Source organism: Mustela nivalis (genome assembly GCF_964662115.1).
Source record: "Mustela nivalis genome assembly, chromosome: 8".
NCBI lineage: Eukaryota > Metazoa > Chordata > Mammalia > Carnivora > Mustelidae > Mustela > Mustela nivalis.
In genome coordinates this window covers 67,149,686-67,161,667 of record NC_139027.1, presented here as the reverse complement: position 1 = coordinate 67,161,667, position 11,982 = coordinate 67,149,686, and the positions used below count along the sequence as shown (strand labels likewise).

The 11,982-nt window shown below is 39.2% G+C and overlaps 1 protein-coding gene across 3 annotated transcripts in view; it reads right to left on the bottom strand.

Annotated features, from left to right (window-relative positions):
* Window positions 1-2,996: 2,996 nt before the first annotated feature.
* PSME4 (proteasome activator subunit 4) overlaps window positions 2,997-11,982 on the bottom strand; it is a 114,448-nt gene continuing 105,462 nt past the window's right edge. For 2 of the 3 annotated variants that reach the window (XM_082743570.1, XM_082743571.1), the window contains 5 exons: window positions 11,440-11,595; window positions 8,366-8,528; window positions 5,871-6,004; window positions 5,091-5,229; window positions 2,997-4,538 (listed from right to left, as the gene is read on the bottom strand). In XM_082743570.1, coding sequence (XP_082599696.1) covers window positions 5,095-5,229; window positions 5,871-6,004; window positions 8,366-8,528; window positions 11,440-11,595 — 588 coding nt within the window. In that variant the 3' untranslated portion in view covers window positions 2,997-4,538; window positions 5,091-5,094. Of the gene's footprint in view, window positions 4,539-5,090; window positions 5,230-5,870; window positions 6,005-8,365; window positions 9,202-10,462; window positions 11,596-11,982 lie in introns of all 3 variants that reach the window. The other variant, XR_014314890.1, reaches the window with a different exon arrangement.

Genomic DNA, 11,982 nt, shown 5'->3' with positions numbered 1-11,982 from the left:
GGGAGCCTGCTTCTCCCTCTGCCTCTGCCTGCCACTCTGTCTGCCTGTGCTTTCTCTCGCTTCTCTCTCTATGACAAATAAATAAATAAAATCTTAAAAAAAAAAAGTAAAAAAAAAAAAAGAATTGGCTTCTTGATGTTGGACTCAGGTCATGATCCCTGGGGTGGTGAGATCCAGTAGCACCCTGCAGTCAGTGGGGTGTCTGCTTGGGATTCTCTCTCTCTCTTCCCCTCCCCACACCTGCACTCTCTCAAACAAATCTAAAAAAAAGGGGGGATGCTATCAATTTTTAGGGAAACAAGCATTCTGTCATTGGCAACGCAAATTCATACGTGTGCACGTGGAGGAAAACATAGTAGAGCAATTACAATATCTAGATTCTTGACCTAAAATTTTCCTGAGGAAATAATTTATCCTGAAATATTTATCCTGAGGAAATAATTGAAGAAAAATGTTTTAAGCATGAAGTTATGAAAATATTTTTTAAAAAGATTTACTTGAGGGAGAGAGAGAGAGAGCAAGCAGAGGGAGAGGGAGAAGCACACCCCTCTATGAGCAGAGCACCCCACTTGGGGGTTGATCCCAGGTCCCTGAGATCCTGACCTGAGCTGAAGGCAGATGCTTACCTGACTGAGCCACCCCAGTGCCCCGAAGTTATGAAAATATTCATTGCAATGTAATCTGTAGTAGAGAAAACTGAAAAACCCTAATGTTTTTCAATGAAGAAACACTGAACACATTTATATTAACAAGGCAAATGGTCTTTGTGCACAAAAATAACTATGAAGACTATGTAGAAAAAGTTGATTTTTTAGTAAAGCAAAATTCGTCTGGCTACACTACTAACCACAACTGGCCTACAATCCAAAGGGCTTGGCAATGTCACGTATCGGGAGTATTTGAAAACAGCTTTTTCATACTTTTTCAAAAACTACTTGTTTTTTTCACAAAACTTTCATTCACATTAAGAAACTAGGTGGCTAAATTTTCTTCCTAAATATTGAAATATAATTTGCAAAGTTTTTGTTTTTTAAAGGATCCACTCAGAAACTAGATTAGCCATGAATGCAACCTCAAAGATATACTTTCCCCTTCCCTGACCTAGAAACCTACTCGACTCTTCTTTCACACCCGAACAGCACTGACTTCTCAACTTTGGCTGCTTTCCCCATCCTTAACACTGTTCCTGCTGCTGTTCTCCATTCTTTTAATGCAACATACATTTAAGAACTACTTTAGACAATAGTAGCCACCCACCCCTTTTTTTCCCCCGCATCCCTTTAAGTCTTGAGGCCACTGGTAGAAAATTTAGGGAATTAAGTCATTCACAGGATGACCAGATTGGGGGATCAAGGTAATAAGCAACATCTACACCCGATGTCAGAATTACAGAACCTCAGATTAAACCTCTACAGAACCTCTAGATCTACAGTGGGCCTTAAGAACCTTCACCAGAGGTTTTCAGTTCTGATGTACAGCTGAAACATATGGAGTTTTTATTTATTATTTACTTATTTAAAAGATTTTATTTGACAGGGAGAGACACAGTGAGAGAGGGAACACTATCAGGGAGAGTGGGAGAGGGAGAAGCAGGCTTCCTGTGGAGCAGGAAGCTGGATGCGAAGCTCCATCCCAGAACTCCAGGATCCTGACCTGAGCTGAAGGCAGACACTTAATGACTCCCAGGTCCCCTTATATGTAGCTTTTAAAAGACACTGACGTTTGGGGCACGTGGATAGCTCAGTGGGTTGGGCATTGGGACTCTAGATTTCAGTTCAGGTCATGATCTCAGGGTTCTGGGATTGAGACTGGTGTGGAATCCTGGAACCCAGCAAGGGGGCTCTGCACTCAGCAGGGAGTCTTCTTGGGATTCTCTTCTCACTCTGCCCCTCCCCCACCTCACACAGCATGCATTAAAAATAAAATAAATCTTTTTAAAAAGATACTGACATCTGGGGGCACCTAGGTGGTTCAGTTGGTTGGGTGTCTGCCTTTGGCTTGGGTCATGACCCTGGAGTCCTGGGATGGAGTCCTGCATCAGGCTTCCTGCTCAGTGGGGGGCCTGCTCGCTTTCTCTCATAAATACACTTTTCTTTTTTTTTTTTTTTCGAAGATTTTATTTATTTATTTGACAGAGCACAAGCAGCCAGAGGCAGCCAGAGAAAGGGGAAAGCAGGCTCCCTGCCGAGAAGAGAGCCCGACATGGGGGCTCGATTCCAGGATCCTGAGATCATCGTGACCCGAGCCGAAGGCAGAGGCTTAACCCACTGAGCCACCCAGGTGCCCCCTCTCATAAATACAATCTTTAAACAACAACAACAAAAAGGACTGACACCTGAGCCCCACCCAGAGAAATTCTGAGTGCAAGATCTCAAAGCAGGTGCCCAGTATCTTTTATTTTTTAAAGTTCCCACTTGGGCAGGGAGCCTGTTTCTCCCTCTGCTAATAAAATATTTAAAAATAAATAAATAAAGTTTCTACTTGAGGAACTTGCTAAGGCATGGTTCAATACAGTTTATTTTAGAAAAATCTGTGGTTAATATATAATGTAAAGCCTCACAACTTAAACTGTCATCTCAGGGCCAGGCATCAATATCATGAACAAGCAGCATGAATTTAAATTCACATTTTAACAAAGTCCCCATGTGATTCTTAGGCACATCAATTTGAGAATCAATGGTCAAGACCAGTGCTATTCTACAGAACTTTCCGTAATAAAAGCATTTGTCTGTGCTACTCAGTAAGTAGCCGTACCACTAGCCATAAGTAGCTAATGAGCACTTGAAATGTGGCTACTGAGGCTGAGGAAATGAGATTTTAATTTATATGTAAATAGTAAATAGTAGCTATTGGCTACTGTACTGGACAGGTCTGATCTAGGTAATTTGGTTTGGTTGGAGAGCATGTAGATCTAGGTCTATGGATGCAAAAGGAATGCATGAGAGTCACTGCCTACAGAACTGTCTTCTCTTCTTAATGAAGACAAAAGCCAGGTGTTAAAAACAATCCATTTATTGGGTTTTAAACTAGTTACACAATTGAAATCATCAGTTTGGCACTACTCTATACAGGGATTACGCTGACAATTCAATACTGTACCAGGACCTCTGCTGTGCTTAGGTCTGTCTGGAGTCATTAGCAAGTAGATACTAAAAAATATACTGTAGTGTTCCTTTAAGGAAGACTGTACAGGGTGTGTTGCAAGATGACATTCACCAGCTTGTGAATTACTTTAACTTAGAAGATACCTCCCATTCTATAAACTTGTCATAGGCAAACATGTGCTGTTTGCATTTAGGGATGCACACAAAATGTTACATAAAAATCCAGACATTCTAAAGATAAATGAACTCAAACAAAACCCCCACACCTCAGCTTTTGTAACATGAAAAGATAGGGAAAATAATTTAAAAACACAAAAAATGGCATTCAATTGGTACAAAAGCCAAAAAGTCACTATAATAAAGAGCTACATGTGAATCTTTACAAATTAATTACACAATGCTGCTGTGTAAAAGGTTGCATCTGTACAAAGTCTTGCCAGTGCTATCTCTACAGTTTATACAGTCTTTTACATCTATATAACATTTATTAATAAACAAGTCAATTAAATATAAAGACTTATTAGTCTCTCAACGATTCTGCAGGCAAAAAAAAAAAAGGAAAGGAAAAACAAAAAAGAACAAAAAAAAAAAAAAAAACTTACAGAATTTCCACAAACACAGCAGTCTTCCATTAGGTGAAATATAAGTTTTCAAAGAGGGTTGATCAAACAGTATATGTAACGAATACAGGTAAAAATCAACCAGTCAGGGTTTTTATTGTTGTTGTTGTTTATTTTCAAAATCACACATCGTATACACACACAACAATCAATCAAAAATTTATTCACCAAACCCCCAGTTTTTCAGCAACTGCTCTTTCTAATCAGCACCAAAAACTCCAGTCTGTGGGAAGCACGTGGACACAGCCTTCACTTCTGTGTCTTGGTGGAGCACTCCATCAGGTCCTTGGTTACATTCGAGATTCGTCCTCTTTTCCTTCCCTCTTCATGGCTCTCCAGACCCAAGGCTCTCAAAGGCTTCGATTTACGGCTCACAGCCCTACTACCATCTACACCCAACAGCCATTTGGAAAAAATTCAAAATAATTTGAGATGAATGAAATGACGGGACCTGTGTTACAGATAGGTATTCTCCATTACAAGTGAACTGTTTATTAATGAGTTCCTAGACTCTGTTTGGTCTTGGATGCCATGATCATATTGGGTAATTATTTCTAGTCTGAGACATTGTGGCTTTATCAGATGCCTCAAAGAAAAAGTGATCAATACTCTGGAGACACTTCCAGACAAGTTAGGTAATCAAATGGCAGCTGAGAACCTGTGGAACAGAGACTAATGAGACCAAACACAGAAGCCACCAAAATGATGAGAGCTCAGCGGAGGCAGAGTTTTAAAACCTGCAGAGAGCCGCCACAGATGGCACCTGAGGATCTGGAATTTTTGATGAAAAGAGCTTGAAGTGAGGACTACTCATCTGTATCAGGGAGGGAAAAAAAGTCTCCGTTAGACAAAAGGACATGCAACTCTAAAGCACAATAAGTGGAATTTCCTTTCCTCTTCTTCACCTAGTGGAAAGGTTTCTGGGGGGTTCTCTTTAGCTCAGGATGGAAAAGAAATACTCAAGAATCCAGATGAAATGTTCTCATAACTGTATACAACCCAAGGTCCTTAGGGCAATTAAAATGCCCAGGCCCCACACCGGAGGCAAAGGAGAGTAAGATTTCTTTTAACTAACCACTCCCAGGCTAATAAGCACTGTTATTTATAAAGATCCAAAAGCAGTCACATCAATTCTCTGCATTATTACCTGAAGCAGAGAAGCAGGGAAAAATTCTCTGGAAACTTATATGCACTGGCCATAGCAAAAATCATACTGACATTTTAAAAAAATCATCTAAATGAGGACATCTAATAATGTCAGCAAAAAGAAAAATTTATGAACACCCACTTCTCAGTCATCAAACCAAAGACACCTATCTGCCTGATGATGTCAGACTTCTTTAAACTCCGCATTTTGCCAACTTACCCTTCTATGCATAATAGCACGGGGACACAAGGAGATCGGTGAGAACAAGCAGCTGGTCATCTGTGAATTGCTGTTTGTGTTCCTGCCAGTTGTCATGGTGCGTCCTTCGGAAATTGGATAAGGTCTTTTTCACAGTCATCTGTAGGATAGGCAACCCATATACATTTTATTTTAACCTCTGCAAGATTAAGATTATATTTAGGATAATCTGAGCTATGTAAAAATCTCTCTAGACTCAGATCTCACACTTCACTGGGTGCTGCAAAACCAACAAGCCAACTGCAACTTCGCAAAGCCACCGAGCTCCCTTTAAAATGACTGGCTGCACTTTAGGACAAGCTCCTGGCACTTGCCCCGTGTTATTAAACCAGTTTCAATACACAGCCATGTCTATTTCCCAAGTGAGAAGGACAAAGCCATTGGTCTTTGCAGTCTTTAGACACAGCTGTTCTCTAATACCATCACAATTTCCTATTTAGTATTAGCTCACAGTTAGATACTTCCTAGATATAAAATATTAGTAAAATAAAAGTATAAAGGTTAATTATCCTGACAACATTGACAATATTTTACTCCCACTGGGCTGGGAGAGACAGAAGCTTTATTAATTTCCTTGCTACCAAAAGATCTCAAATATACATGAAAGCAAGGCCTCCACAAGATCCTACTAATCACTGTTGAGTAGGCTTAGCCCTGGCTGACATACTAGTAGCAGCAGCTTTCTCAAAAACATCACTGATACAATATGTGTGCAAAGAAATCAACAAAGAAGAGTTTTACCTCAATTGGCTGTGGATCATTCAGGTGTGCACTGAGATTCATAAGGAGCTGGGGCATCCAGGTGGGAACATCGTAGGGACTAGAAAGAACACATGCACCAAGTCCTAGCACCCCAGCATGACGTTTGACCAACTCTGAAAAGCAAAAACAACAAAACCCCACCAATATATGTGCAAACATTTACAGGATTCTATTGCACATGTCACAGTGAAATAAAATTAGTTTTCGATAAAGCTGTTGTTGATATGTGAATTTCTGCATTTAAAATGCATCTGTGTGTACACACACCAAAGGACATGATTTTCAGGCTGAACTAAAGACACAGCTGTCCTTCAATGACAGTGGAATTACATCTAAGTCAGAAATGCATAACACATTTGTTAGGACTTACACAATAACAGTTTCAACCAATTCATATCATATGCAAAAGTGCAATCCCTGATCTTAAAATAACCAATTAAAATCAGATCCCACTTTTCTGGATAGATCCACAGAATGGATAGATTCATGAGGTAAACATACTGTATATGAGGAATGTCTGTTTCTCAGAGCTGCAGTGTGTCTGTATTCTACAGAGTCTCCATTCTTTCTTTCTTTTCTTTTTTTTTAAGATTTAGCCTTTCTCTAGTGATAGAAACTACTGCTTTCAAATTCTCCTGTTTTTCATTAAAGTTGTATGTGTGTATTATATGTGTATACATGAAATATGGTGCCTAGGGAATTGAAGTTAATAAAAAAGGAATACAAAACAGAATTGTAAATAATGCCATTTGGGATAACAAAGGTCTAAAAATAAAACTATTTTCGGGGCGCCTGGGTGGTTCAGTGGGTTAAAGCCTCTGCCTTCGGCTCAGGTCATGATCTCAGGGTCCTGGGATCGAGCCTCGCATCGGGCTCTCTGCGCAGCGGGGAGCCTGCTTCCTCCTCTCTGCCTGCCTGTCTGCCTACTTGTGATCTCTATCTGTCAAATAAATAAATAAAAAATAAAAAAAAATAAAACTATTTTGATAGTTAAGTATTAAATTATTAAAAAACAGTTCTCAAGCAAAGCAACTAGAACATTCATTGTATTAGGTCATTATATGACTTAATTAAAACCCTTTTGTAATCAGCACTGAAGAGCTTCACATTCCAAGCACTTCCTGCAAATCTAGTAAGCTTCCTATTAAGAGTTGTTCTATATATTTTCCATTCTTCCTGTGACTATAGGTAGCAGTGGCAAGGTCAAATGGCTCTTTGCAACTGTTTGTTTATTATTATTTTTTAAAGATTTTATTTATTAATGAGAGAGAGCAGGAGCAGGTGGGAGGATTAGAGGTAGAGGGAGAGGGAGAAGCAGACTCCCCACCGAGCAGGGAGCCTGACGCCAGGCTCAATCCTGGGGCCCTGGGATCATGACCTGAGCGGACTGCAGACACTTAACCAACTGAGCCACCCAGATGGCTCTTATTTGTTTATTTATTTTAAAGATTTTATTTATTTATTTGACAGACAAAGATCACAAGTAGGCAGAGCAGCAGGCAGAGAGAGAGGAGGAAGCAGGCTCCCTGATGAGCAGAGAGCCCAACGCGGGGCTCGATCCCAGGACCCCAGGATCATGACCCGAGCCAAAGGCAGAGACTTTAACCCACTGAGCCACCCAGGTGCCCCTATTTTTTAAAAAAGATTTTATTTTTTTGTAATCTATGTACCCAACATGGGGCTTGAACTTACAACCTTGAGATCAAGAGTTGTATTCTCCACTAACCGAGTTAGCAAGGCGCCCCACACTTAAATGTCTCTTTAAATATGACATAGTAGGGTGCCTGGGTGGCTCAGTTGGTTAAGTCACTGCCTTTGGCTCAGGTCATGATCCCAGAGTCCCGGGGTCGAGTCCCACATCAGGCTCCCAGCACTGCAGGGAGCCTGCTTCTCCCTCTGACCTCCTCTCTCATGCTCTTTCTCACTCTCGCTCTCTCTCAAATAAATAAATAGAATCTTAAAAAAAAAAAAAAAGTGATATAGTAATCAGATCTCATTCTCCTGTTTATCTTCTTGCTTAATTAGAGCAGAAGCTCCTGTGAGGACTTCTCTCACCCTCTCTCCAAATGCCCAAGGAAGTATTAGTGAACAGTACCCCCTCCAAACAAAAGAAAAGCTTGTTTTGTTTTCTTGGTATTTTCGTTGTGTATTTACACCTAAGCTATAAAATCTAAAAACAAGTATTTTATACTCTCCAAAATAACTCCTTCTACACCCCTCTTTATATAAAGTGATTTCATGTGGGCAGGCAAACCTGATTCATTTCACAGGTGTATGCCGCAGCACACAGGTTTCTCTGTGCCTTCTGAGTTTTCCAGGTCTGGCCTGCTGTAGGCAAAGCTTATTGAAAGCAGTGGTAACTATTCCCAGGACCTAGTAAAGACCCAGGTACATACAAGTATTCAATAAATATTTGTTGAGTAAGCCTGGTTAATTCCCAAAAGGACGTGCATGCTTTATACCAGCACTGTTACCTGCAGAAGGAATCGTATCTCCTACGGAACCAGGGTCTCGCTTTCTTTTCTTCGGTAGTTTTGTTTTGCAAAGTTGCTCAAAATGAATCTGCATAGGGCTGTCCATGGTAAGGAAGTTACACTGTAATAGACCGCTTAAGGTGGTAGCAGCCATTTCTCGAACCTGTAGAGATAATCAATTCTTAATTTAGAGCAGAGATGCCAACCGTCAGGGGAATACTGGAGGCTGGGAGAGTGGTGGGAATGGGCTAGGGGACTTCCCCAGACTTCTGTGTGCAAACTGTGAATACTCTCATGCTGGTTCTTCTGGGAGGATTCATCAGATTCAACAGGTCTGTGACCTCAAAATGGATGAAAGCCACTATATTAGGGCTGCACCAAGTAAATGTTTAACTATTTCATACAAAATTTAATTTCTCCATAAATTATTTTCCCACTGACCGGCAGCTGTCCTTCTCAGGGCTGGAACTGTAAGTGCAGTGCCAAAGCCTAGCATTAAAATGAATTTTTCCTGGACTCCACACCTCTTTTAACTGCTGCTGTCCTTTACGTTGGGAACACAAATACAGAGCAATCTGTATAACTGGCATATGTTGTAGAGATTTATATCCAGTTTACTTCTTAGGAATTTCCCAGGCTGCTGTCAGACTACAAACAAGTTTATTGAAGTACCAAATGCAAAGTGGAACACAGTCCATTTCAAAATGGAATGGGAACTCAAGTTTTGGGAAAACAAAAAGACCCCAATAAAATGTTGTCATCTTACAGACATCACAAAATTGCTGCTAACCTTTCATAAAGATAGGCAATAATAATTTGGGGGGAAAAATCTCCGCCTAAATATTTTGCTGTTTATTGCTTCGAAAGGTTTTTTTCTTAAATGTTTTGACAGTTTTGGGGGGTACTTAACATTTTCATTATACTATTAAATGAATTACATTATAAACTGTTTTACTACATCATACTTGGTTGCATTATTTCCTTTCATACCACAATTCTTTCTTATAGTCAACTACTGATTAGAGTGCTTTCATCTTCTCACTACCGTGAGAATATTCTTAATTTATATATTTTTTCCCATATTGCAACATATTTTTTAAGAACAGATTATAAGAATTACTAAAGAATTACTAAATTTTAATGTATGATTCTAAGATTACTAAATTTTAATGGGTGAACAACTTCACTGTTAACTTTGTGGCTATCAGTTGCTTTTCAAAAGCCAGTGCTAACAGACTATGACACAAGACTAAGTGGAGTACTCGCTACATACCTTGCCAACTCTGTTATCATCATTATACATTTTAAGTAGGCTCTACGCCCAATGTGGGGCTTGAACTCATGGTCCTGAAATTGAGTCACAGGCTCTGCGTCAGCCAGGCAACCCTAAACATTTTCCTTTAAATCTAACAGTTTTCTTTAAACATTTCTCATTTAGATTATTACAAAGTGTTTCAGTATTATGAGTAGCTCTTGCTAATTATTACTGATACACAGTATTCTGGGGTTTTTTGTTAAAGATTTTATTTATTTATTTGACAGACAGAGATCACAGTAGGCAGAGAGCCCGATGTGGGGCTTAATCCCAGGACCCTGAGATCATGACCTGAGCCGAGGCAGCGGCTTAACCCACTGAGCCACCCAGGCGCCCACAGTATTCTGTTTTAAAAAATATGACAGAGGTGCCTGGCTGGCTCAAATGATAGAACATGGTACTCTTGATCTTTGGGTTGTGAGTCTGAGCCCTACGTTGGGTAGAGATTACCTAAAAAAATAAAAAATAAAAAAAATCTTTAAAAAAATGATAGCTTTAATGGATGCCATGGTTTTATTTATGGTAACAGTTATGCTTAAGCCTACTACATGGAATATAAATATAATTCATGAAAAAGTTCTACAACAAGGTCCAAAAAACAATAAATGCAATTTAATGTTACTGCTGTAATATGTAAAATTAGGAAAGACTGATTTTCAAGATTTCCACCTCTTCATTCCTTTAGTTATGAAAAAATACAAGTTAAAAAAATTACAGATAGCTGTAAATATTTAAGCCTTTTCAAGCTGTTATAACCAACTGTGTGTGAGTACCTAAGGGGCTAGCAATATCTACTCCCAGAACACAAGAAAGCTGGATTCCAAAATGAATAGCTCATTAGGGAGCTGGAAAAATTTCCATTCTCAGTTTCCTATGGATGCAATCTATTTTTAGTGCTCTCAAATAGAATATATAATTACTGGGAGTGCTCCACTACATAGAAAACCCAAACAATTAAAAAAGTACAAATTTCACAAAAATTTCAATTACATTTTCTTTACCTAAGGCCATTTTCAAAAGCTGTAACTTATTCCTTATTTATTATAACACACTTTTCTTGTATTATACTATTTTGACTAAGAGATTTATGTTTTTGTACAAAATATCAATGTAACCTCACCACAAAGTTGCCTTATAATTTCCCTACCAAGGAAAATAAAAAGGGGCAAAAATTCTAACTTAACTAGATAATAGCATCTGTGGGTAGACTTTTATTCAGAGAACACAACGGTGTTTAAGAGTGGAGGGGGCGGGGCAGAGGACGAGGGAGAGAGAGAATCTCAAGCAGGCTTCACACCCAGCTCAGAGCCTGATGTGAGGCTCAATCTCACAACCCTGAGATGAAATCAAGAGTCAGATGCTTGACCAAATGAGTGACAGAGGTGTTCCTAGATTTTTATTCTCTTAAAACTGAAACTGCCAATACGCCCATTCCTATTAGTCCTTTAGAAATTGGTAAGATAAGTAAAATATTATCACCTGCAATTTCATATATAAGAAAATTTTGGTTTACAAACACTACTTTCCCAACTGCAAAGAGACATCAGAACAAGAACATACGCAGTGTTTGTTTCATTTGTAGGATAGGAAATCACCATTAGGGTATCAAAATGAGTAACACAGGTTAATGTTAAAATTAAAGTTACTTTTAATAATTTATGCTTTAAAAAACTCATCAATGCATACATACTTTTTAAAGGGGGGGGAACATGATGCTTTCTCTAAATTAAATTTTGATTTGCTAGATCATAAATTTTACCTCTAGTTGTTCATCCTCCAAAAGACTTATAACCAGCCACCTGATGTCTTTAACTGCATCTTCATTGTTTAGGAAAATAAAGAGGTTATAGAATACCATGGTCTGGAGGTAGGTCAGCACTGTATATCTAGCATGCCAAGAACTGCTTCTTGCGGTCTGTGAATGAGAAGAAGTAGAAACACTGGGAAGAGTGCTGCCAAGAGCAGGAGGTGACAGACAGAAATGACACACAAATCCTATCATCTTCTCGGACACCTCTACTTCACAGGCATGGTTAGAGCAAGCTCGTGTTACAGTTCCTTCTAAATAGAAGGTTGCACGAACAAGTTCAGGTACAGTTAGTTCTTCAGAATGGTTGGAAATAAAGGGTAAGGAACAGACAGACAAAAGTCAACCTCAGAGAAAATTATAATTCATACTCTGACTCCTCTAAGAGTTGCACACTATTTCCTTTCACTTCATAGCAGGTAGAGTAGTGGACTGAAAGCAATGACTGAGAACTGCTAAATTCCCCCATCACAGAAAAAACAAACAAACTGGGTT